Raw genomic sequence first — 27,605 nt, 5'->3', positions numbered from 1 at the left:
AATATTTTCATCATCCCCCCACAAGATTCTGTGCCCACTAATAGTCATTCCTCAATATCCCTCTACCCCAGCCCCTGGCAGCTATAAATCTATTTTTTGTCACTATAGATTTGAAGATTTTCCTCCTGGATTTTTCAGCACTGCCTTCTATGATTCCTCTCACCTATTTGAGCTCCTCTAGCTCCTTTTTCTAGGAGCATCCATTAAATGTATGCCATTCCCAACATCTAAAGTCAGCCTTCACCTTAGTCGATATTCTGTGTTAGCCAGCTGCAGCATCATCCACTAACATGCCTTTTAATCAGGGGGCTCCTGTGACATTGTTCTGTGCAGATGCAGAAAGAGAGAGGTATTGCTGAAATGGGGAGATCTGGGATTTAAAAGACCAGTTTTATTGGAAGTCAAATACATATTCCAGTAGTTTATACTAATGGTATAAAACTCATTACACTTTCAGAGAAAATGTATGAAAGAAGAGGAGCAAGAGAGAGATGTTTGTCCACATTTCCAAGAACAAACGTTGCTTTTCTGATTAGGTTTCTACCTACACACTTTGTAAGAGAGTGCATTAGGAAAGGGGACAAAATAAATAAAACAGGGCCAAGCTCCACTTGACCACTGTCATATGAGAGAGAGAACCACTGTCATAGGAAAAATGTGCACTTTTTATTTTTTTATTTTTTTTAACATTTATTTATTTTTGAGACAGAGAGAGACAGAGCATGAACAGGGGAGGGGCAGAGAGAGAGGGAGACACAGAATCTGAAATGGGCTCCAGGCTCTGAGCTGTCAGCACAGAGCCCGACGCGGGGCTCGAACTCACAAACCATGAGATCATGACCTGAGCTGAAGTCGGACGCTTAACCGACTGAGCCACCCAGGCACCCCATAACTTTTTAAACTTTGTAAATTCATCTGTGACATTTGGGATTGTGAATTTGTTTTGAACTGTTTCACCTACTTACATTTTCCTTAAATGAAGGTTTCAAAATATAAAACCCTTAAAATAAAACCTGTTAGTTAGCTCGTTCATTAAGCAAATTATTATTGAACCAGAAAAGAGAAGATATATAGACATGTTTAATGAGCCCCTGTCCTCTAAAACCCAAAGTCAGAGGGAGGAAATAAATAAGAGGCATGCATGCGAATGAATCAGGGATGTGGGGACACAGACAAAGGGAGCTAAGCAAGAAAGAGGAGGATTTCTAGGAAGTGATAGAATGTTTGGGGAAGAGAACAATAAAGCAGGGAGCTGAGGAGACACTGTCCTCAGAAGTATGTGTGAGAGAAAAGGTAAGAGAAGTGATGAGAGGTAGAAAGAAAAGGAGTCCCTGTGGACTGCAAGGAAAAAGCAAGACGCTGGGATGGGCATTTGTGGTTAGGGGTTAACTACAGGTGGCTTTTCTAGTTTACCTTACCCCCACCTCCCCTCTGAGTTTAACATCTGCATTTGTAATCACCTGGATACCTCCCCTTGATGCACTCCAGAACCAGAAGTGTAATGTGTATTCTTCCACAAAATGAACTTCTTCCAGTATTTCTGGTTTCTGCTCATGGATATCTCTCTCCTAGACACTGCTTCAGTATTTGACTGTTTCCCCAGCTGGTAACTGAGTCCTCTGAAATATATATATATATATATATTTTTTTTTTTTTTGGTTGTCAACTGATCCTTTATTAAAATAGTTTCCTTTGTAGTTCTTAACTAGCTGGACATTCCACCGCACCACTATTGATGTCATCTATGATGTCATGAGGGTGGTGGCCATCAACATTGCAGCCCACAGATTGGGCAGTCCCCAGAATCTCTTTAATGGTTCCAGAGAGTTCCCTGGCTAACGATCGGTGCCTCATCTGTCAGGCAATGTTGACAATCTCATCAAAAGTGATGTTTCCACTGTGCTTAATGTTTTTCTGCTTCTTTCTGTCCCTTGGCGGTTCCTTTAGGGCTTTGATAATCAGGGCGGAGGCAGAAGGTACCACTTCAATCTGAGCCTGTCTGTTCTGAATGGTCAGCTTCACTGTAATCCTCAGACCCTTCCAATCACCGGTTGCCTTGGCGATGTCATCACCAACCTTTTTTGGAGACAGACCCAGCGGGCCGATCTTGGGGGCCAGGGCAGACGTGGCACCGACCTCACCACCGGTGCACCTCAGGTATACGACTTTGATCTCGTTGGGGTCGAACTTAGGCGGCATGGTGGAGGCGGTTGGTGTCGGATGAACCTGGATTAGGGACGACCGAAGGGCGTTGTGCCGTCGCCTCCTCCGAGCCGAAAGCCAAAAGCTGAAATATTTTATACCACTTCCTTTCCTTCTTTGCCATCTGATCTCATTCAAAGAACAATCAGTCCTCACTTTGATTACTATAGTTGACTCATAATTGTGCCTCTTTGGTCATTCCCCTGCTTCTTCATTCTGTTGAGCACACCACTTCTAAGTGATTCTTCCTAAAGTATAGTTACCACAACATTACACAAAGCAATGGTGACCTTGGGGACTCTCCAGCAACTACAGAGTGAACTTTAGCTCCTTAGCTGGGCATGATACACCACAAGGAGCCTTTCTAGACTTGGGTCTTAGTTTTTCCTATTTATTCTCCTCCCATGAAATTCTTCTCCAACTTTTTGATGTGTTTAAGAAGTACTTAAATCATAAGATTATAGGGCTATATAAAGCTAATAAATACTGTAATCATGCTCAGTTGCAATGGCCGTCAGCATTAACCTTTAGAAGACGTAAGTCCCCACAGAGAAATTATAAAAATTCTCATAGAACCATGGCAACTACAGTCAGTTCCCAATTATATGTGACCTCCTGGTCACTTTCCCACATCTATCAAAGCCTCTGGCACTGAGCTATGGTTTTCATCTGTATCTCAAGGCTTGCCATAACCGTGGGTGACTTCAGTGTCCAATAAGATGACCCACCTGGCCTGCCAGTTACTTGACCTGGTCATTTTTGACAACCATCTCCACTCCACCGCCTCCCTAGATCACACCCTGCTCCTTGAAGCAACATTTTTATTCCCAAATTACTAATTTAAGCATGCTCTCTCAAAACTTGTTCTATCTTTAGTTTGTTCTGCTACCTTCCAAGGGATGTCCTTTATAAGCCCTTGAAGCCCAAACTAGTGCTTATATTTCCTGCCTGAATGGTGTGACTCTTTCCTACCTCTCTAGGCTCTTCTCACACTGTATAGCTCATTGCTTCCTCAACTCCAGCTACACTGACCTTCTTTCTGTTCTTTGAATGTGGCATGTTTGCTTTTGCTCTCTGCCAGAAGGCCTTGCTCATGCTGTATCTTCTCCCTGAAATGACATTTCTCCCTCGTTTCCTAGCTTATTTTAACTTTTATTTGTTCTTTCCCCAGTCATCACTTCTCCAGAGAAGGCTTCTCTGACGACTCCCTATTTGACACTTTCATAACATCATGTACCTTTCCCTGGTGGTACTCATCTTAGCTTCAATTTTACCTTTATTTGTGTACATATTTGATTAATAATCCTAGTAGAGTGAAAGCCCTAAGGAGGCAGACATCACATCTGTGTTTTGCTTATCGCTGTATCTCTAAACCATTGCTGGCACCTACAAGATGATCAATAAATGTGTGTTGAATGAGTGAATGGACTGTGGACTTGTGATTCATTGTACTGACAGCAAGAAAGCCAGCACTGGGAGAACAAGGGTGTTTAGCTCTAGAGTCTCAGAGGGTGAAGGGTGCAATGATATATCCACATTATCCTATTTCATCCCTGAGGGGAAACTACTGAGAAGATTCATATGAGAAAACACAGTTCCTAATGGAATGAATGATATCCTGTAATCAATTAAAAATGGAGGGAAATATCAAGACAAATGTCCCTGAAAATATGCCTTCTTTCAGTGAGCATATATCTATACAAGATGAAGTATGGTGTTCAGAGGAAACAGCAACAGCACAATTCTTTGTCCACTTAACTGCAAGACTCCAAGGGTTACAAGTAAGACCAATGAATAGACAGGATAGATTTTTGCTCAGGGATGGGCTCCCGACGACAGTAAGGCCTACCTCGGGAGGTCACAATGTATTCTGGTCACCAGAGGGCTTTTGTTCATAAAAGCAGGATGGCCACCCAGAGGGAAGGCTGCAGACACGCTTTAGATGAATCATTGAATTAAATGACATAGAAAATCTCTTCCAAGTATGAGGGTCAATGAGGCTGAACAAGCCATTAATAATTTAGGGCCAGGCGTGCAGGGAATTATATATGTGTGTGCCCAGGTGTACATAGAATCTGTGCTTCTGTTGGCATTCCAAAGCTTAGTTCCTTATTCATTAGTATAGATTATTAAATTTAACTTCTGTTGTGAATGTTGAAGTTGATTTACAGAATGTGTGATTTTTTTCTTCTTGTTTACGTTTATATTGAAACTACTTGCAAAATTTTTACATACACACAAATGTACATACATACATCATACACACATACAACCCTTACCCAAATGAAGATATAAAATATTTCTAGCTCTTCAGAAAACTGCCTCGTCCCAAGTCAATATCTACCCCATGAAGAAACTGCTATTCTGTCTTCTACTGTCACAGATTTGTTTTGTCTGTTGTTACACTTCACATATATAGACATACAATGTGCACCCCTTTTGGTCCAAATTTTTCAACATTATGCCTGCCTGATTTATTCATGTTGTTACATATAGCAGAAGCTTCTTCTTCTTCTCTGCAGTGTTGTATTCCATTGTAAGAATATGCCACAATTTATTTAGCCATTCTACTGTTGATGGACAAGTGGGTTGTTTCCAGTTTTGAGCTATTAGGAATGAAGTTGCCATGAACATTCTCATAAATGTCATTTGGTGGACATGAGCACTGCTTCTGTTGAGTATATACCTGGGAGCTGGGGCTACCAGTTCATCGCTTAAGCAGACATTTAACTCTGGTAGATTCTGCCAGTTTTCCAAAGCAGTTTTACCCATTTACACTCCTACCAGAATTAAACCAACACAATATTTACAAATTTTGAACAAGAGAGGTAAAAATTGAAACAGAAAATTCAATTTACAATAGTTTTTATCCATGGTACAGCAAATAACTCATTAGACCGATATTTTCCTTTTACTCAGTTATTAAGCAGATATTTCTCTTTTAATCAAATTGCAGAAAGATATAGCAATGAAGATTCACTGAAGGTCCTGCCCAGCCATTGGACTATTCGTTTGATGGAATTGTTAAAAATCTGGAATGTTTTCAACACAATTTGAATGAATCTGGTTTTGACCTTGTCATAGACGAAGTTCCTCTCTAGGTTTCATTCTTTTATTCTTTTGCTGTTGTTGATGATTCTCCAATATCTTCAACTTTGTCGATTGCTCTGACACAAAAACTAAATTTGTTTCCCTGACATAAAAAAAAAAAATATCACTTTCTACAAATTGGTGTTTGTGGTGTGTGTCAGAGCAGAGGTAGGTGGGGTGTTGGGTGAAGCAGGCGAAGGGGATTAAGAGTGCACATCTCGATAAGCGCTGAGTAATGTGTAGAATTTTTGATCATTATATTATACACCTGAAGCTAATATAACACTGTGTCGGTTATACTTGCATTAAAGAATAATACAAATACATAAAATAAAACACATTCTACTGAAAATCTAGCATATTCTACTGAAATAAAAGTAGACATAATTTGCTTTGCCTGTAAAGCTACCCTTTTTGCAGGCAGAAGCAATGGATCAGCTTTTGTTTTAAACCTAAAATGACAGTCTGCTTGCAGCTCTGGATCACCCTACCATCGAGGGCATATGGTAATGCCTTAAGTCAGTTATTTCAAAGAAGTTCTTACTGCAAAAAAATATCAAATTGAACATAATTCCAGGTATGATTAACCCATGTGTCCAAATGTCAACCCCCCTCTACCATGTACAGTCTAGCCGGGGCCTCGCTTTCTTGCATTGCCCCTGATATCCCTGTCAAGCCCAGCCATAAGGAGTCACCTCTGCCTTAACTGTGGATGCCTTTCTAGCAGTTGTAAGAATAAGGCAACCTAGATATCAATGCCCAGGCAAAGCTCACAAGCGTAAAAACCATGCACAAGTTCTGGAGTGGTTTTCGCCTCAAAGGGTGTTTAGTCCATAATCTCATCTCACCAAGAAGGGTACTTAGTCCAAAGCTGTGATGAAACACTGGTTGCCATACTAACCATCCTTCAGTGGCTAGAAGCACAAGATTAGTACTGAATTGCGATAAATATTCAGAAGTTAGAAGCAAGAGTTAAAAAAAAAAATCAAAAGCAAAAACAAAACTTCTCTGGAACTCTGCATGTGAAATTCACATTCAAATTTGAGTTCTCCCTCCTTATCAAGTCTTTAAAGCATGTTGGTACTTTTTTTTCTATTTACACACAAACTCAAGCAAAATACTATGCAGGTCTTAAACATGGGGTGTTCAGCATTGATGCAAATCTCAGACTGTCCCAAATGACAGGGATGTATCACTGGGTTTATTGAAATGTTAACATCAGTTGAACTGAGATTGTCAATGTTGATTATCAATGCGAAATTACACTTTGCTTCAATTTTGAGACAGTATAACCATAACATTTTCCATCTTAGCACAAAAATTCTGGTGTGGGGACCACAGGAACATGAAATAGTATACTTTACAAGCTCAAGTAAAAGGACATGAAGCGTGAGATGAGTTGTCTTTCTCAGAACATTCCTCATGACTATTTCTTGAACGAACACACACACACACACCTGACTTTGGTCAGGAGGAGAGGTAGGGGGATACAGATGGTGGGTGCACCGAGGTGCGGGGCTATGGGGGTATAGGAGTATGGGGTATATGGGTGAGCAAGGGAAAGTATAGGGAAATGAATTTATTTTTTAATCTCAAAACAGTTTTTTGTCAACCCCTTCCCCCTAGGCCTCCTTCCAAGACATAAAAGCAATTCTGATAGCACGATGAAATCAAATTACTTGAAAGAAATGAGCTGAAGGAGGCTCACCGTTAAGCAATCGCTAGAGCAGCCACTCAGACAATTCTGGCTAAAGGCTGAGTTTCACAAAAGATAAAACAGGTGAAGTAATAAGAGTGACACTGGCCTCAGTGACTGCAGTGAGCACAGCAGCAGAATGCTAAAGAGGGTGTCACTGGCTTTCCTCAGGAGAGCAAAGGGCACCACAGTAGGCAAGAGCAAGACATCCCCAGCCTGTCAGTAAGATGGTGGAGACTCAGCTGGTGTTGAAAAGGCAGGTTTTTGTAAAATATGCACATGTATACATAATATGGCATCTTAACAAGTTCAATAGACATAGCAGATGCTGACAACACCCTATATACATCCCCTTGGCATACGCCATCCTTGCACACTGGCTTGATTTACACCCACTAGCACCAGCAGTCTTTTAACTGAGGGTGTCCATAGTGACACCACAGGTGGGGCAGGTCCAAAGTGTCAGGGAATCAGGACCACCAGCAACATTTCTCAACCCATGATTAATGAGAGATTGTGGATAAATATCCCAGCTCACTCACCCCTCAGGCAAGACAACACTGAGGTGCATGCTTCATACAGTTTCCTCGAGTTGCCCGGTGGGATGACCCACCTGTTGTTCACAGTGGCAAACTGCATTCTTATTGGCTTCTTTCCCTCAAATCATCTCCCCAGTTAACTACTTGAACTCAAACCCTTGCCTCTGAGCCTGATTTGGGGGGAAGCCAAACCATGACTGCAATCAACATGCATTCATGAACTTGAGAAAATGAGGGGTCATGTTTTATCTGATGGCACCCATTCTTCAGACTTTTTTACTTGTAATGTCTGGCATGTGCACGGTAGATAAATGTTTTATAAATTACTTAATGATACGGAGGAAATAAGTTGGAGGTTGTCAGCATGGAAGCACAATAGTATTTTACTTTGGGGAGGAGGAGGGTAGAGGTCATATAGGTTAGGCTCACACTGGCATGGAAGCCTGGCCCCACTGGACAGAAATCTTGAAACCACAGTAAACTGTTGTTGCTGCTGCTGCTGCTGCTGCTGCTGTTAGCATTTATTGAGTAGTTATTATGTGCATGTCACTCTACCTAGCATTTATATGTATTATATTAATTAATCTCCACAACAACCCAATGAAAAGAACAAGGGAGAATAATTGAAGATGAGCTGGTCTATAAATGAACAGTGACTTTAGTGTATTCAGGGAGGCAGTGGCCAAAGATGATTAATTTGGTTTTATATTAAAAACTACCAAGAGGTGTGCAAAATGCAGTCTAAGTGTTACGCAAGCATTGGTAGACTCAGTATCAATCACTACTGTGTTTTTTTTTTAATTTTTTTTCTACGTTTTTATTTATTTTTGGGACAGAGAGAGACAGAGCATGAACGGGGGAGGGGCAGAGAGAGAGGGAGACACAGAATCGGAAACAGGCTCCAGGCTCCAGAGCCATCAGCCCAGAGCCCGACGCGGGGCTCGAACTCACGGACCGCGAGATCGTGACCTGGCTGAAGTCGGACGCTTAACCGACTGCGCCACCCAGGCGCCCCTCACTAATGTGGTTTAAACCAGCATATGCTTGAAGAGGAAGCAAAGATACTGCATGTGGCCATGGGTGGCAAGGGTGGGAGCCTAGGCTGTCCTTAAGAGCCCTGTCACCTCTGGCTTCCACATAAAATTGCCTGAACCTTCAAAACTCCCTTCAAGATGTGTATAGCCTTTCCCATTTTATAGAATGAAAGTGACTCTTAGAGAACCCAAGCAAGGGGCAGGGCCAATACCCAATCCTGGGTCTGCCTGATTCCACCCATACCCTAGCCGAGTGCCTGATATTGTTCATCCTCCCACATCCATAGAATGAATGGAATTTACCATGACCCCTCTCCTTCAGAGATTCACCTCCTGAGGCAACAGTTTCAAACTCCAAGAGAAGGAAATGAAATTGGAGGCACATAGGATGAGAAAGCTTGTTTCAGTGTGCCAAGCACGGGGCCTCCTGCCTGGTCACACCCAATAGACCTGGGGTCACCGATGTTTTGCTCTCTTTCTCGGGTGGCAGCACCCAGTCTACCATTTAATGTCTGCATTTCAGAGTATGGATGGGGCCCAAGGAATCCCCTTGGGATTGTAGAAAAGCTGGTGGATGGGATGGTACAATAACTCCTCAACATATAGGTACCATCATTCTGGACACAATTGGAACCCAGAAATCTGAAGCTCACTGGCTCACAACAGAACTTCTGTGTATCACACCTCTCTCTGTGGTCCTGCCTTACCCATTATTTTGTTCAGCTTAGCACTGATTTTCCAAGCGAGACCTCTAGGATTGTCATATATACAAGGGAGAAGGAAAATTCTGTACTTCTTATCATTAAACTCTCTCCACACCCGTTCTTTCATTTCACTTGACATTATGTGTTCCATAGCAAGTGACACTCCATAAATTCTACTATATTCAGCCTCAGACTTGAGTTACTTTTGCTTTCACCTACTTAAAACATTGTGCAACATGAAGTTTTCCTTTCAAGTTGTCTTTCCTTTGCTCTGCAAAGCGGGTATGAATGAGCTGCACTTTTATGGGACACAAGGTTACAATCTATGCAAGCTTCATCAGTTTCTAAAACTTATGAGCTCCAGCTTCTATTTCTGAGAATATTTTTTAAATCATCTTTTGCCTAAGGAATTATAATAATGACCTAAGAAATGGCTCGTGAAACAAATGCTATTCTATGCAAGCTGTTCCTACTAACTTTGAATAAGTCTCTTGAGAAAGGAGATGAAAGATCTCATAGAATCACCTGGAACAGAAGATTTCTAATATTCTCTTTTAAAAGAACATTTTTCCTACAGGGGCAATCAAGGGAGTTCACCAAAGGTATCACATTTGAGTAAGAAAGATTTATATTGGGATCTACTGAAAAGACAAAAATGAAGTTTCTACTTTTGAACTGGTGGCACCCTGTGGTGCATGGACCTTGTAGCCAATGATCTTTCTAAACATAAAGCACACCATGTCATAGCCATGCTAAGGGATGCCAGTGACTTGCTCCACACTTGTGACCAAAGTCCAAACTCCTCATTTTGGCTTTCCAGAGCAGTTGTGTGGCCCCCCTCATACTCTGAAATGCTTGGTTACCATGAGTACCTCCACTGGAATATAAACTCCATGAGGCAGAGCCCTTATCTGTCTTATTCACCTTTTCACCCTCAGTGCTCAGAGCAAAGTATGTGCTCAATAAGGTGTGAAGCTTCCTAGCATCCTGAAATGATTTTATGCCACCTAAAGCCTAGGAAAATCATCTCTCTCACCGGAGGGAAGGAAACAAACTAATTCTGTGCAGCTCTCTTGTGCCTGCTGGGCAAGAACTTCCACAACACATGTGACCTTGGAACAACCTAAAGGCATGGACTTAGGAGAATGAGAACTAGGTCCCTTGGCTTTAGGTCCAAAAAACACCTCTTGGGCTTCTGTGACCTTCAAGCTGGGTCAGAGAACAGGAGCTCCTTCAGAGACACACCATTATAGAGGGTCTCTTAGCTTCAAGTGTCCCTGACTTAGAGGCATGAAACCACATATGTCCTAAAAAGCTTTTATGTTCCCACCTGCACAGCCAGGTTGCAAGGTTCTCCTGAAGGAGATGCGCTGAATATTTTCATCACAGCTTCCAGCAGCATTAACCATGACACCATAACATGGAAGAAGAGGAGTGAGTCCCCAAAGCCCCTGCTTATTGGCTTTTACTCCCCAGTAACTAGCCAAGTTCCCTTGAAGGCCTAAGTTTGCAAACTGCCCTCATAATCCCAGGAATTTCTCTGAAGTTTCTCACTGATCAACTCTTGTGCAATAAACACTGAGCATGGAGAGCCTCTCCTCTTCACATATGAATGTTAAGACAGACCTTGGCTGCTACACTCTTATGTCCTGAGGTCCATCTGAACCAGTTCCAGATTTCAGCATGTGAAGCTTTCTTAGATAGAGCTGGTGCAATTGGTGAGAACTCCACTCTATGGTTTGATAGAGTTTACAAATGGCAGCCACTCTTTTGCTAAGAAACACAGAGATTAATGCAATCTTAGAAACTCAGACTGTGATTAAAAATAATACATTATTTGATATAATTATATAATTTCTATGATCAAAAATATGTCTTTTGATATACTGAAAGCCCACTGGAGTACATCATCCTGAAAATCATTTTCAAAGACACTCTGAAAGATCACAAGTGAGAAATTCTGAAAATTTCTCTGTTGTGATGGAGAACACAGTTTGATGTGGGCAGTAATGTCACCGTTAGACTACTGTGTCTCTTTTTGATGGTTTGGATTCTGAATGTGCTAGATTGGATGAGCATATTGAATTCCTCACTCCTCTTTGCCACACCCTCTGGCACCCTTATTTTTCAAAACTATCCTGTAGGTGGAGTATATTTCCCTGTGTCACTGATGTTGAGTCTGGCTATGTGACTTGCTTTGGTCAATGGGATGGGAGCAAATGCGAGACTTTAAGAGCATTCACCAACATAAAAATGGAATGTTCCAGGTAGCCACTGCCCTTTCAGAATGGCACCTGAAGTGAGGTAGGTGAAACAGACTGACCACTACCAAAAGGCTGGGATCCAGGTCAGTCAGGTCCAGCCCAGCCTCAACCAGTTAAACCCAGTCAATCTGCAGAACTGTGAACAAGAGAATAAATGCTATTTGCTGTTAGCCTTTGCTCTTTCGAGGTCTTATGTAATGCAGAAAAATCTGACTGATACATTGAGCAAAGATTGATATGCTTTTTGAAATCCCACTGAGGATGTACGGCACTCAGGAGTGGTTTTTCTTCTTATCTAGGTCTTGGCCAGTTTTGGAAGATGGTTTCACTTGTTGACTGTCCAGAGTAAAAATATTATATATGTAATAAATTGTGCATATTACTGCAAAGAATTCAGAGGCATGGGAATTGTTTCCAGAGAAACCCTGGAATAAGGAAAAGAGAAAACGTTTTGCAGTCAAACCTACTAGACATTGCATCCTGCTGTGAAAACGGCAATCTGTGTGAGTATAGCCTGTTCCTTTTTATTTTTTTTTTAAGATTTTATTCTTAAGTAATGTCTACACCCAATGTGTGGCTCGAACTCACAACACTGAGATCAAGGGTCACATGATCCACTGACCGAGCCAGGCAGGTGTTTCTACAAAGCATGTTTCTATTCTTTGCCCACCCAGTAATATGGGGATAAGGCTACCCTCTTGCTGTGAAGATTAAATAGAATAAGTCACATACCCTTTGTTCCTCACAGGGCTTATTTAGGTCCCTCTCCCTGCATTTACCTTATTTACTTAAAGGTGTGAGAAAACCAAAAGATGTAAGGAAGCCTAAAGGTACATGAATGCCATTCCTCACCTGAGGCCTGGAAACCCAGCTAGGAGCACCAAACTCTTCAGTATGTCCTAGAGTCAGAACCTCAAGTGAAGGCATCATCAATTGTTTCCCCTGAGAGCCTGGAAATAGATTTACATTACCTATTTTTCCCCAGAATTCCCTCCTAATACTAGAAAATATAATTTTTTGGTAAGAGAAACAAGTAGTAGAAGGGGAGGTATTCACAAAGTGACCTCATTTATAGCTAAACCTCTGAATTGTACCGTACTTACTATGGTCAAGTATCGGCATCCAAAAGACGCTTGCTAGTTAGACTCCCAATCACTACACTGTGGATTTCACAACATCCCAGTGATATGATGAATATGCTTCTGTAACAAATCTAAAATGAATTTGGAGCGGCCTGAGCAATGGCCTCTGATTCATCACAGATATGACCTTTTCTTGTTCTATCTGGAACATTCCCTTCACTGGCTTTTAGATTTCTAAGGTTTACCCAAACATAAGACACCGCTCCTGAAATTGCCCAGAAAAATGTAATTGGAAGTGACGTATGTACTATTTCCCTCAAACAGAAGCCGAGCTCGTTCCTCTTAACCACAGTGAGGTATTTGGGGGAATAGTAAGCATTTGAGGAATGATAGGAGAATGGAAGAGACCAAATAAACCACAGAATTTTAAAGCAGGAAAACTGCATTTTAAAATGCAAATTTCCCACAATGCTCATCATTTGTCAGTCTTAATAATGAATGACAGTATTTCACCAACCATGAGCTCCAGACCAAGTTTGTGGTAGCATAATGAAATCCTAGAAGGGCATATTTCTCATCAAAAATCAATTTGTTCTCTGGCTTGAGCTGTGGTAAGCAGACACAAGATAGCATGAAGTTGTAATGTGCCATAAAAACCTGCCAGGACCAGAAAAGAAGTTTAGGGGGTGCTTTTAGTGTGAATAAATATCCATTTAAACATAAATGTTAAAGATTAATTTTGACGGATCCCTTTAGGAAGTTGGAACTTTTGTGTACACTCAAAGGTATTCCTGAGAGAAAAATAAAGCAGATGTTTGCACAGTATTTTATGTATGTGACACCTGACATTATGTTTCTTCTTAAAAAGTAGAATGGCGTTCTGGCACACAAGAGGCTTGGAAGTTGTCACTCCCTCCTAACAAGTGATAGGCTGAAGAAACTGAAAAAAAAAATCAACAACTTTTCTTAGATCTCTCAGAGAGGTGAGGTCCCAGGGCAAATCACTGTCCCTTCAAACTGTAGAAACAGGCAGGTGAATACAGAGAACCACAATTTCACGGAGCAGCAGCTCTTTGAGCAGAAACGTCCACAGGAACCAGTACAAGGGGAGGGAAACCTAAACTGTAGTTAAGGAACTGTTGGAGCTTGGGGTACACATGTCTTAGAGTTAAAAACTCCAGAGGTGCCTAGCCTTAGGGTGCCCACCCCACTTTTGTAAGTTTTATCTCCAGGAGCTCGACCAGGTTTTCTCACAGTGAATATAAAGAAAACCCTCCCTCATGCCACCTGCAGGAGGACAGGGAAAGGGACTATGGCAATATCTTGGTTTGAGAACATAAATTGTTCTGGAAACATGCTTGTAATCCAAAACACTTGCATATCAAAGCGAATTTCAAGAACCATTGTCTCGGTTGTGATCATGTGACAGGCGGCATCATGTACTACTCATATTGCAAGATAACACTCACTTATCAAGTTAAAATTTTTTAGAAATGTTTGCTCATCTTGCAGAACGCTCGCGGAACAACTTACTTGCAATCCAAGGTTTTACTGTATTTTCAAATAGGCCACACTGTTCTCAACAAGGCTTGCCTTCAGGAGAAACTATGTTACCAGAGCCTAAGCTACCTGGGGGAAGGGGAATATTCTAGTCCAGCCAGCTCTAGCCATCCGTCCACATGGGGGAAGGAAAACACCCAAATGTAGCCCATGCTACTCATCCAATCTCACCTGAAGAGGGAAAGAGGGAAAATAAGAAGCACTTGTGACATTCTCAGTTCAGAGGCATGGGCTCACTAACGACGGAGACCTGAGCAGAGGTCTAGAGCATGTTTCCCCTTCCCCACACCTCACCACCACATTACTAAAGGCCTATTTACTGTAGTTCCATTTACCAAATACACCATGTTCAGCTATCAAGAAAAAAAAATCAAAGCATACTAAAAAGCAAAACTCATAGTTTGAAGAAACTGCCTAAGCATCAGAACCAGATTCAGATAAGGCAGGGATGTTGGAATGATTCATATGCTAAGTATTCTAATGGGTAAAGCACATAGCATACAAAAACAGATGGGCAATACAGGGAGAGGGACAGAAATTCTAGGAAAGAATCAGAAAGAAGTGCTGGAGATCAAAATCATTATAACAGAAATGAAGGATGCCTTTGATGGGCTCAATTGTAGACTAGACATAGCTGAAGAAAGCACCTGTGAGCTTGAGGATATAGAAAATTTGGAAGTCCATAGAAACTTCCAAAATGGAACAAAAAAAGAGAGAACAGAATATCTAAGAACTGTGCAACAACTACATATGAATAATGGGAATATCAAAAGATGGTATGTGGGACTCTCTATACCTTCCAGTCACTTTTGTTGTGAATCTAAAATTGTTCTAAGAAAGTCAATAAAATAAGATAAAACAAAATAAAATAGCTCTCAGATTTGACAGATGAGCATGTCCAGCTACTATTTCTGGCATATGTTTTTTAAAGTTCCTTTTTTTATTTTGAGAGAGAGAGACAGAGAGAGGGAGAGAGCGCGAGCACACACAAGCAGGGCAGGGGCAGAGAGAGAGGAAGAGAGAGAGAATCCCAAGCAGGCTCCACACTGTCAGCACAGAGCCCAATGCGGGGCTGGAACTCATGATCCGTGAGATCATGACCTGAGCTGAAACCAAGAGTTGGGCACTTAACCAACTGAACCACCCAGGAGCCCCTTCTGGCATATTTTCTAAATTACAGCTCACCCACCAATGGCTTCAGTGTTTTTTTGGCATTCTAAATTCAAAAGCTCAGTTTAAGAAATGATATTGAGGCACTTGCTGTGTGACAGCAAACATGTAAAATTTCCACTCAAGCACAGAGGCTCCATGATTACTAAGGAATGCTCTATCAGAGACAAAACTTTTTTGTGTGCAATAATGTCAATAACACATTAAAATTACCAAGCACGTTTCATGTACATTAGGAATTTCCTTTATTACTGCCCATTGCACTTCCTGTCACAATTATACACAGACACATTTCTTGTGTTATTACATACAATAATAAATATGGTATTTTCATAAAAAATGTAGAATGGACTACTGATACACACAACACAGGTGAATCCCCAAAATACTACTTTGTATTTTTAATTGTTTTTAATGTTTATTTAGTTTTGAGAGAGAGGGAGAGTGGGTGGGGGAGGGGCAGAGAGAGAAGGAGACACCGAATCTGAAGCAGGCTCCACCTGTCAGCTGTCAGCACAGAGCCTCATGCAAGGCTTGAACTCACAAACTGGAAGATCATGACCTGAACCCCAGTCACATGCTTAATCGACTGAGCCACCCAAGCACCCCCCAAAACGGAATTTTGTATGAAGGAAGTCAGACATAAATGTGTACATACTGTCAAGATTCCATTGATACGAAGTTCAAGAACTAGCAAAAATAAGCTGTTAGAAATCTGAATGAGAGTTGTTAAAGGGGGCTGAGATTGACTGAAATGGGTCATGATGGAACTTTCTAGGGTGATAGAAATATTCTACAACTTGACTGGGGAGTTGATTACACACAGGTATTCCCATTTGTTCATATCTTCCCCCCTGACTTAGGAGAAGCTGTTACAGAATTCAAAATGGTCCCATTGCTCAAGATGGGGCACAGGTGTCCATGCTGACTGTCTTTATTAATGCCTGGTGCTCATCTGAGGCACACGGACAAATGAAGTTTGAGAAGGGGACTCCTACTGTTCTGATCTGTTTGCAGCAGATCTGAAGATGATAACTGCCTTCAAAATGCTTAATATATTTGTCATACACAAAGAGAGAGTGAAAGAAAAAGAAAGATTAAGAGAGAAAAATTTCCCTTGGCAGATGGGAATATGGGGAGCAAGTGAGAAGAATCAGTGGGGCAAGTCATGGTGGTGATGAAAGAGGGGTGTCCGTCAATATTGCAGAGTCTGCCTAAGAAGATGGGCAGGTAGAGACAGAAGGTGAGTGACTTCTGCCCCAGGGGGGGCCAAGTGAAGCCCTACATGTTCACAATGGACTCCTGTACAGGGTTAGAAACAGTAGATCAAGTGCCAGGACAAATGCTATCTTGACATGTTTCTTAAGCTTCATAATGGCCCTCTATGTTGAATTTTGATTGTACCATGATGGTTAGTAGAAAACATGAAAACTCAAAGAATCTGCAGTTTCTCTTTAGAGGTAAGGAAATAATGAACTGCAGAGATGATGGCCTTCTCATCTAGGTGAAGCAAGAGAGAAAGTGTGAGATGGAATAGCCCATGGCAATTTTGATAGAAAAGGGAAGAGGATGGTGGAGTAATCCATACGGCCTGAGTTAAAGTAGAAAATGAGAGCATGAGCAGTCATATGCGGGCATGACAATTCATTCTTTGCTCACTTCCCTCCCCCCGCAAAAAAATAATGATTCCTAAGCTGTTCTATTCCTGTTGTAATGCCTCTCATTTTTAGACTGTATCATTGTGTATAAAATTATTTTAAACATTTTCAGTCATCAAAAGAGCCACCACATAAAAAGACTTGGAGAGGAAGTCATTCAAGACGTAGCAATGGTTTCGTGGCCACCATAATGTCACTGATTTAATTTTCTTCTCCTCAAGGGCAGAAGTAGCCCCCTCTCTGAATTTATTTCTGTATAATCACCTGTTTCCTTAATTCCTGTCAATTCCTCAGCACCCACGTAATTTGTTTATCCCAAATTAAACTGCATTCATTTGTATGCTTCCTAGTAAATAGTAGACTTTTAAAAGATGTTTATTTTCTCTAACTTGGGCTATACTGCAAGAACCTGAGATCAGGCTATCTCTGACTTTCTTTCTGGGACATAGTATTTATGAATGTACTGCTTTCAGTTAACACTGAGGTTAAGCAGCACCATGCCCAGCATTCATAGCTCAGATCCTCTCTTTATCTCTCAGTATGTATGTGTGCATATACATATATATTAAAATATTATGTGTAAAATATAAACATAATGCATACTTACCATGTTACTAAATATAAACACAATGTGACAATTACTTCATCTTAGCTTTTATTATCTAGACTGAAAGGATCTTGGACAGCTTCTGCCTTGTGTATAAGAAAGACATGAGTCATTCAGCCTCTTCCAGAGTAGTAGATACCAAGGTACTCAGATCCTAACCCAGTCTGCTACTATAGACACAGATACAGAATGGAATGGACACTTGAGCCCAAACTATAATATTATGTGAAAAGGCACCTTCTATTTTTGTTCTTTTCCAAATAAAGTTTTGAGTAGCACACTCGCCAAATGAGAACTATAATATTGCAATGTATGAACTTGAGCATTTTATTTTATTATGTTTGAATGTTTATTTATTACTTTGAGAGAGAGAGAGAAAGAGAGAGAGAGAGAGAGAGGGAGACACAGAATACGAAGCAGGCTCCAGGCTCAGAGCTGTCAGCACAGAGCCCAACACAGGGCTCAAACTCACAAACTGTGAAATCGTGACCTGAGCCAAAGTCAGACCACCCAGGCACCCCAACCTAAGCATTTTATAATTAAATACTAAATATGTGTCTTCCTTACTTTCAAAGAATGCTATGGTCAAACAAACTGTGACTGTCAGAGTTCTGACAGGAAACACAGTTTTCTGAGATAGTTTAAATAAAGAGATTTAATGAAGGGACCACTTACAGTGAAATAGCAAGGTTCAAAGATAAGCAAGATAAACTGGGACTCCAAGACACCAACAGCCCAGGGAAGCAGTCAACACCCTAGAGGAAAGTAGTGGAAACAGTGTCACTATAGCCTAGTGAAAGAAAGGGCTTCCCAGTGAACTGGTCATTGAGAGGCATAGCTACTGCCAGAAACATAGTGCCAAAGTGGGGGGGGGGGAGGGTAAGGGGTAGGGGGAGTCAGGGGTGGGGATTTAGGGAAAGCAAAATAAGGAACTGAGATAAGAAATATCCGAATCAGGGGCTCCTGGGTGGTTCAGTCAGTTAAGAGTCCAACTTCAGCTCATGTCTTGATCTTGTGGTTTGTGAGTTTCAGCCCCACATAGGGCTCTATGCTGACAGTTAGGGGTCTGGAGTCTGCTTCGGATTCTTTGTCTCCCCCTCTCTCTGCCCTTCCCCTGCTCATGCTCTCTCTCAATAATAAATTAATGTTAATTTTTTTTTAAAAGAAAGAAGAATTTTTTTAAAAGAAAGAAGAAATCATTTCCTCCCACCTTCCATTCTGCTAGTTAACCAATCCCTCCCTTTCCCTATCAACCAAACCCAAACAAAAGCTAGGCAGCAAGGAATCTCAGGCAAGTTTGCTTAGAGAAAAGAGAAGAGGGAGGAGGGGGCCAAATAGAGAACTGCCAAGAAACAAGGAAGTTGTGCTATTGTAAATAAATGTGCTATTGTAAATCATAACCCTTATGAAAGTTAACCCACTGGGTTATCGCTTCTAAAGTGTTACTTACTTTAGACAAAGCTCCAAAGATTGGGCACCACATATAAATGGCACATAAACCCAAGTTTTGTCAGGTAGGCAGGAGGAATTGGTGAAATGTGATTACAGTTATGAGCCACAGGCCCAGGAACTCAAGTGAACAGGTGGGAATTGGTGTATCCTAGACCATGCAAATATTTGCCCCATTTTAAGGGGGGCTTGTCTCTCAATTAAGCAGCAGGCTGGTTTCTAATAGCGTTTGTCTGAAGTTTTTGTACTTCAACCTTACTTGTTTCACAAGCTTATCATTAACCAGCTTGTATTTACAATCCCTAAATATGCACTGGACAGAGATTTCCTTGAGGATTGTGGCAACCAGTACCTTTACATTATTAGAAGAATTCTGGATCCATCAGGGTTTAATCACGTTCTATTCTACCCTAAAATTTCCTTCAGACCCTGATGATTTTTTTACAAGATCAGTTAATTTTAATATCATATTTTGTGTGCTATCAGTTTCAAATACGTTAGTTATAAAATGGTCTTTAAAACATATCTATCTGTATTTATTTGCATATGTCTTTATACATATAAAGAGCTTTTCTAGGACCTGAGGGCCATTTTAACAGCCAATGGGTGTCAATGAATTTAATCAAACACCATTCAAGGGCATCAAACATTTGTCTGACATATTCAAATCAGGAAGAGAAGCTGTTGTGGAAAATCGAAACTTTATTCTAGGTTTCTCTTAAAGAAGAGGCACTCAGCCTTCATCTTAATATGTTCTGAAGGCTAATGTACCTGGCCGAGCTTACACTATTGTCAGAATATACAACACATCTGAAAACACTTGCTAACATCCATTGCTTTAAAAAATTAAATAAATACATACATACGTACATATATAAGTACACAAATACATACATAAATAAATAAAAACATGTCAGGGGTAAAAAGAGAATCCAGTACTTAACAAGTGCCCACAAAAAGCTATGTCAAATTAGATACCTAGCAAAGAGAAGGCCACGCTGCTGTTTATCACATTGTCCTCTCCAAGCCCTTGTCAAGAGGAAACTGTCTCTCAGGTGTCAGGAAAGATTTGTGAAAGTTAATCTGATTTTCCTTTCAAGACTAGGGATCCCAGCATTTTCACGCAGGAAGTCTTTAGTACTTTCCCAATATGCTCAATTTTCTGCCAGACACATGAAATGGCTGTTTGACATCAGCACTGCCTGAAATGCTCATCTCTTTTTGTATTGATTTATCTGCTAACCTTGACTAGAGAGTCTTAGATTGCAGATTGGTCGTGCAGCAGGAGAAGGCCATTTTGCCTAGTGACAACTTGCATTTGTGATTGACAGCCACCTTGCACCCAAACTGCCTGGGATCTACAAAGTCTCTTGAATCTCTTTCCAAGAAAGAGCCATTTTTCCTTTTCTGCACAGGCTTAATTTGGGAATTACAGAAAAATTGCTGTAAAACAGCCAACTTCCTTATTTACTGTGACATTCGCAAGCTGTCACACTCTGTCACCCAATCCATCAGGAAGTGTTTTTCCTAGATGCTAGGCATTATGCTAGGGCTTCTGGTGAATGAGAGAGAATTTCTAGCCTCAGAGAACTTGATAAAGGGGGAACAACAGACACACACACACACACACACACACACACACACGCATGCATACATTCACTTACTACCAAGGAAGGTAATATCCATGCTCCACCCACCCTCCGTGGCCCATCCTACTTATCACTTGCATTTTTGGTGGACAGTCCTATATATCCCAAGACTTCCTATTTCATGCACCTCTGTCTCTCTGACTCAGAGCTTTCTTTGGCTCCCAGAGAGGGCAGGAGGGAGTTTAGCTTGAACAAATCAGACACAATAGAAAGTTAATGACTCTAGGGACAATCCTAATGGTTTCTCAGAAGGCCCCTGTGTTAGTTTCCTACTGTTGCTGAAACAAATTGCCATAAACTTAGTGACTTAAAAGAACACAAATTTATTATCTTACAGTTCTTGAGGTCAAAAGTACAAAATAAATTTCACTGAGCTAAAATCTAAGTGTTGGCAGGATTGTATTTCTTATGGAGGCTCTAGGCTGATTCCATTTACTTGCTTTCTCCAGCTTCCAAAGGCTGCTTCTATTTCTTGGCAACTGGCCCTCCTGGGTCATTCTTCATACGACTGTGGTATCTGATTCCATTGTCATATCTCCTTCCTTCCCTCTGCTTCTGTTGTCATATTGAATTCTTTCACTCTAACACTTTTGTTTGCTTTTTATAAGGACATTTGTGATTATACCACCAGAGTAATCAGAAAATCTATCTTATCTGCGAAGTCCCTTTTACCATATAAGGTAATATATTTGTAAATTCTTGGGATTAACATGAAGACCTCTTTGCAGGGCCATAATTCAGTTTACCACAGCCTCCGATAAAAATAAACCCCACTTGCCCACAGCAGAAAGCCATTCATTAATGTATCCTTTACTGGCTTTCCTCCCTTCGTGTCTCACTCTTTCATTCCTCAACCTGTGTTTGTGGTATTACTTCTCAAGTTTCTTTCATCCAAATCCTTCTTTCAAATTAAAAGACTTACTCATGCCCATCAAATTATTTTATAACATAAGAGGTTTCCAAAGGCAGAATCTGATAAATACAAAAGGAGCTAAAGGGCTACAGAAATTCAAATAGGGTGTGATCAGCCCAAACTGAATTCCAGAGATGCCATGGAGAAGGAAGGATTTAAATAGATTACAAGGAATGAGCATATTGTTTGTAGTCAAATGAGTAATTTGGGATTTCCCTCCCCTCCTACTTAAATATATCTATCAGAACCAGGTTCTGACCAAGAGAAATATCTCCATCTTGAAATCAAGCACTTGTCAAAACTCTTTCAAGTTCCCAAGTAGAGGCATATGACCTAGATTTTTCTCATACCCCAAAACATACAATTTTATCTGCAGGACTCCAAATCTGGAGAACTATGTTGCAGGGGGATCTTGCTGATTTTCCTTCTCTGCTACTGAGGTAGGATGCAGTGATCCAATTGAATGAATATGTATTGAGGATCAAACACAGCCAGACAGACACAACCCTCTTAGCTGAGGGAGATACCAAAATCAGGATGTGACAACTACTCTTTGCTCAAGGAGTTTATAGATTTACTGGGGAAGCAAAAGGAGAACACGGTTTTAAAATTGGAAAACAATATTATATTTTTTTAAAAGAAAAGCCACATCACCAACCTTTTGACATCACAGAGGATGATACTATGTGGAAAGAAAACATGACTATTGATGACTGAACAGCACAGTGATTCAGAAGATTCAGACTTTGTGAAGAAGGTTGAGGAATATCTTAACTCATTGACTTCACTTTCATTTTCCTGCTGTGTGTGCAAAAGAATGATATTATATCATAAAAGCATTTGTCTAAAATAAATACAAGGGCACCTGGATGGCTCAGTTGGTTAAGTGCCCGACTCTTGGTTTCAGCTCAGGTCATGATCTCACAGTTCATGGATTCAATCCCCATTTCAGCCTCCACAATGAGAATGCAGAGCCTGCTTGGGATTCTCTCTATCACACCCTCTCTCTGTCTCTCTCTCTCTCAAAAGAAATAAACATAAATAAATAAATAAATAAATAAATACAAAAGTACTCTTTTGATAGGTATAAAATACACAGGGCGCCTGGATGGCTCAGTTGGTTAAGTGTCCAACTTTGGCTCAGGTCAGGTCTGTGAGTTTGAGCCCCACCTTGGGCCCTGTGCTGTCAGTTAAGAGCCTGAAGCTTGCTTTGGATTCTCTCTCTCTCTCTCTCTCTCTCTGTCCCTCCTCCACTCATGTTCTGTCTCTCTCTGTCTCTCAAAAAATGAATAAATGTTTGAAAAAATTAAAAAAAAATAAAATACACATTTTAGGGTTAATAAGACATTAGGTGAATGTTTCTAAAGTTAAAAGGGCATCATATAATTGATAGAACTTTGGATTCCACAAAATATAGCATTGTGAAGTGGGTAATCAGCCCCAAATCTAGGTGTATCATCGCTTTCTTGCAATTCTAGAAAAGAAGTACTTGGCCACAAACATTTTGCTTGACTGTCAAGACTGAGTGACATAAAATTTATGGGAGAGTGCAGATGGTCTCCTCTTCTCCTTTCCTCATCTTATGTTCTCTCATTTTTTCTGTTTTGTGACATATTTGCCTTATTGAAGACAGTAGGGAGCATTTTTCTTCTCTCTTACATGATTTTAGACCATGCAGATTCTGAAAGCTAGAAGTAGAAAGTCAGGCTGATTGGAGTCATGGGATTAAAGGTTGTCTGTCTTAAGACCCCTCACCAGGTTCACCAGCAGCCTGCCAGTAGCCACCAGAGCAAATATCCAAGGGTTATAGATATCTGGATGAGGACTCCTCCTTGAACTCCCTGAGTCACAGCCCATGCTGCTAGCAACAGGACAGGAGCTTCCTATTGGCACTCGGGTAGCAGACAGGTAAGGCCTCTTCCACTGTCATGATGTATGACTGTTGGGTGTGGCTAATGTAAGTGAAGAGGTTTGCTGAGGGAACATAGTTATGGCAGCAAATGCTGAGAAATACAGTTCCTTCCCCCTCTATAGTTTGCATTAAATTTTCTTCCATTAGAATGCAGAATGAGTACTCTTATGCAGTTCTCTTGGAAAAAAAAAATGGTCCCCATACTTCATTCCTTTCAAAAGAAAGCTTGCTGTATCATTAATATCAGCAGAAAAGTTTAATTTGCATGGCTTTCAAAAGTTCTTAAAGATCCATCTCCCATGAAAAGTGAAAGAGAAGTGACTGGATCTGTGGGGGTGAGTGGAGCAAGTTACTGTGGTAACGAGAGAACTGCACTGCCTCCTTGCATAACAGTAATTGCTTGAGGGGGTGGGGTGGATGCAGGCCTAGCCCCATAAGTCTCCATGCAAGACTGCATGGAGCCAGGATGTTGGTCTGAATGAAACCCAGCCTGGGTCAGTGGCCAATGCCTCTGTTCAGGTCTGTGGGTGACAATCTCCTCACTTGTCCACTCCCAAGAAGAGACTACTCTTTCTTAGACAAAAGAACCTAAACTGCCAAATCTTACACCTACAGAACTGCCTCTGTTGAGAAAGTGTAGCCTTTGTATATACATACTATCTCTTCTTTATCCATTCATCTATCAGTGGACACTGGGGTTGCTTCCATATCTTGGCAATTGTAAATAAGGTGTCAACTATACTCAAATAAAAAATTAATAGAAGATAAAATGAAAAAAAGAAAGACAGAGAAAGAAGGAGAAAGGGTAATCTTTTCTAACAGGTACCAAGTAACTATGTGGGCTGGCAATTATCAGAGAACTAGGAAACCAGTGTTTGTTTGTTTGTCTTTAATCCGTAGCCCCATGAGAAGTGGTCAGTTACTGATATTGATATATGTTGGACAAGCTGAAGGAGAGAAAAAGGGAAAAGATGGTGGGAACTACTGAATTAGATGTTGGGAGAAGACCTCCATTGTAGAGCGTATAAGGGATGTTTTCCATTCTAGACCTTCTTGACCAAAGTACCTCAATTCAGACATCAAGGATGGGCAGGGAGGGTACTTAGGATGACATCAAGCCTAACTCATTAAGTGAAATTTTCATTCTAAGAAATAATAAAAACAAGCCAACACAAAATAAACAAATAACCAACAACAAACTATAATGAATAAACAGAAGTACAAACTGGAAAGTTAAGGCACAAAATCAACCATGGAGTTGCTAGTTACAAAAGGTTTATGATGAACTGTTAATATTAACAGCTAATATATATTGAGCTCTTCATATGTGCTCTTCATTGTTGAAAACTGAGGTTCACAATGACACAAATTTGCCCAAACTCACAAAGGTAATAGATGCTTAAGCCAGGATTCAGATCTGGGCAGTCTGAACTTGAAAGCCACACTCTGTAACATGAAGACACATTTCTATTTTAGAAACCAAAAGGTCACAAGATAATTTGGGCTCTGTTGACTGATAGGAAAAGAAAACTATTGATGTTTGGGGGACTTGCTAGTTTAAAATATGCAAATCTAATCAATGAGCCCAAGTGGGTATCACTTGTGAAGGGAAAGCTAGCTGAAGCAGAGAAAGGAAATAAGTCAAGAACCTTTAAACGCTGGATGTGTTCATATCAGCAGAGTTTGAAAGCTGAGGGAATTGACAAAGTCACTGTAGCACAACCAATAGCTGTTATTTTTGAAAATGCATGCAAGGGCAGAATTCCCTCAAGCTTGGAAGCAGTAAACGTAATGCTCAGCTCAGAAAATAGGACCAAAGATGGCTGTGGTCACTACAACAGTTGAAATGCAATTTGAGAATTCTGGTTTCTATTGTATTGAGGGTATGTCTTCAGGCAAAAGTCACTTCCTGATAGGATGATAAATGAGTCAGAGTCTCACCCAGCCTAATGTTAGCCCTTCTCTGACTCCTGGTGGACAGATTATAAAACTGATGGGGGGGAGTTGATGTCAGGCATTTGCCTCCTATGAGTCCACCTCTTCCACTTGAAAATATTTCTTCAGTGCCTGCTCTGTGTCATCATTTGTACTCTGTAGCATCTCAGATTCTACTGAGAAAAACTTTTTCATTCAACACATACCTAATGAATAGCAAGAGCATTGTCTTTGTTCTCAGCCAAAGACAATGTCAGGGGCTGTGTCATATGCACTTTCTAATCCTCCCAATACACTTGAGGGCCTGGTCTTATTATTTTATTACTTACATGAATAGAATGAATTTCAGAGATGTTAAATAACTAGTCTAGGGCCACGTAGCTGGTAGGTGATAGATCTGGGTCAGTTTGGGCAGACCGGACTCAACAGTCCATATTCTTATTATGCTTTTCTATTTTGGATAATAACCTAGAGGGATGAGATAATGTTTTAGTAGTTTAGAGGCAAGAAAAATCCTTACCAGATTGGGAATAAAAGATAGAGAATGTAAGATCAAGGATATTTTCTGGAAGAAATGCATTTATGGTAAATCTCAGAAAATAATGGGATTTAAACAAGAAATAGGGAGTAAAATTCTGCAGAGGTGATGTGAGCAAAAGCACAGGGGGCCAAAACAGCTAAGACATGGACTTCACTGTAGAAAGTCTCACAATGGGAAAGAATATTAGGACATAAGGTAAGAAGCAAGTTAGTAAAAGCAGGTATTGAAAAAATTGGAAATGGAATAAACTTAGATGATAGTAGGAGGGGGAAAAGGAGGGAAATATTCAATATAAAGAGAGAAAATAAAGACCTGAAAATGGTTGGCAACCAATTACATGTGGGAACAAGGGAAAAGACATGGTTATAATTGACTAGGGATTTAAGCTTTTGGATAATGGTGTTGCCATTGATAAAAGAGAAAAAGAGCGCAAGGAGAAAAAAGAAAACGAGATGATGGATTTAATCTCAGAAAAAAGAATTTACACAACCTCTTCTATACCTGGATGCTAGGGACCCCTCTGCCTGAGGACACACACTGGGGTCCTGCTTCCACAACCACAAGATCATCACCTTTTTTGTGGCCCTCCATAGCCTGGCGCCTCTCTCACTTTCCTCTTGTACTTCACAACATCCCAGCATGTATTTTCACTTCAACCACATCCCAGGCGGTCCTTTTGTGCTGTTCTCCTCCTTTCTCACTTTTCCTTGTGGTGTTCCACCATCTTCCTTCCTTTCCAAGAATGGATTCTGTCTCTCATTTCAGATCAACTATAGTTCCCACCTCCTCCACTTAAACCATCCGTGATGATGCCAACTAACAGATGTTAACATCAGTTCTTTTCTCATGCTTATTATCTGTCTCCTAGTTGCACTGATGTCTTTTAGGGTCTTACTTTTTGTTCTTTTTTATCTCCCACAGAATGTATGCCAGTATTAAATAGAAAGTTGTCAAGCAATTGGATTTAGGATTCATTTCTTTCGTTCCTGAATATTCTTCTATATTCTAGAGATCTCTGTGAAAATAAAATATACTAGCTAGGAATGTGGTTCAGAAATACCTCTCTTACCTTTGGCAGCCTTACAAAGTACATATAATTCCACTATTATAATTTTCAACAAAGATGGCACCTCCATGGTCAGGTGACCTTTTGAGGTCTCCCTGCTCTGTGCCTGCAGAGTTCTGTGACTGCACTGAGCTTCTCTCTTCATGTCTACAGGCTATCTTTTTTTAGAGCCACTGTTTTCATAGATTATGCCCTAATACATCCTAAGTAATTTGAAGCAAGGTACACATCACTAGTCAACTGTGAAATCATCAGAACACTCAGAATGGAACAACACTAGGATATTGGTTTCATTTGTAGTTAAGATGCCAACAAGGCTAAACACCGATTTCTTCCCACTGATTTAAATCAATTGCTTCTCTCTCTCATCCTGTTTAATTGAATGAAAGTATCAGGAAAATATCCTCTTAACATGTTCAATACTTCTCAGTACTGATACTTTCTAAGGGGGTCCTGTATACAATTTTGTAAGTTGATGTGGATCCCGCATTTATATTCAGATTTTGGTCATTACTCCTTATTCAAAATTCAATG

At 40.6% G+C, this 27,605-nt stretch overlaps 2 protein-coding genes across 2 annotated transcripts in view; both read right to left on the bottom strand.

Moving 5' to 3' along the window:
- The window catches only part of MACROD2 (mono-ADP ribosylhydrolase 2), a 2,049,910-nt gene that overhangs the window by 496,224 nt on the left and 1,526,081 nt on the right, over positions 1–27,605 (bottom strand). The gene's annotated exons all lie outside the window — the stretch shown is intronic.
- LOC121012509 (60S ribosomal protein L12-like) lies at positions 1,644–15,914 on the bottom strand. The gene is given in 3 exon segments (XM_040447745.1): positions 1,644–2,226; positions 13,767–13,772; positions 15,904–15,914. A coding segment is annotated over 1 exon segment (498 nt). The 5' UTR covers positions 2,200–2,226; positions 13,767–13,772; positions 15,904–15,914; the 3' UTR covers positions 1,644–1,701.

Source organism: Herpailurus yagouaroundi, unplaced genomic scaffold (assembly GCF_014898765.1).
Source record: "Herpailurus yagouaroundi ecotype Mexico unplaced genomic scaffold, PumYag 196, whole genome shotgun sequence".
NCBI classification, from domain to species: Eukaryota; Metazoa; Chordata; class Mammalia; order Carnivora; family Felidae; genus Herpailurus; species Herpailurus yagouaroundi.
This window is presented reverse-complemented; position numbering and strand designations above follow the sequence as displayed.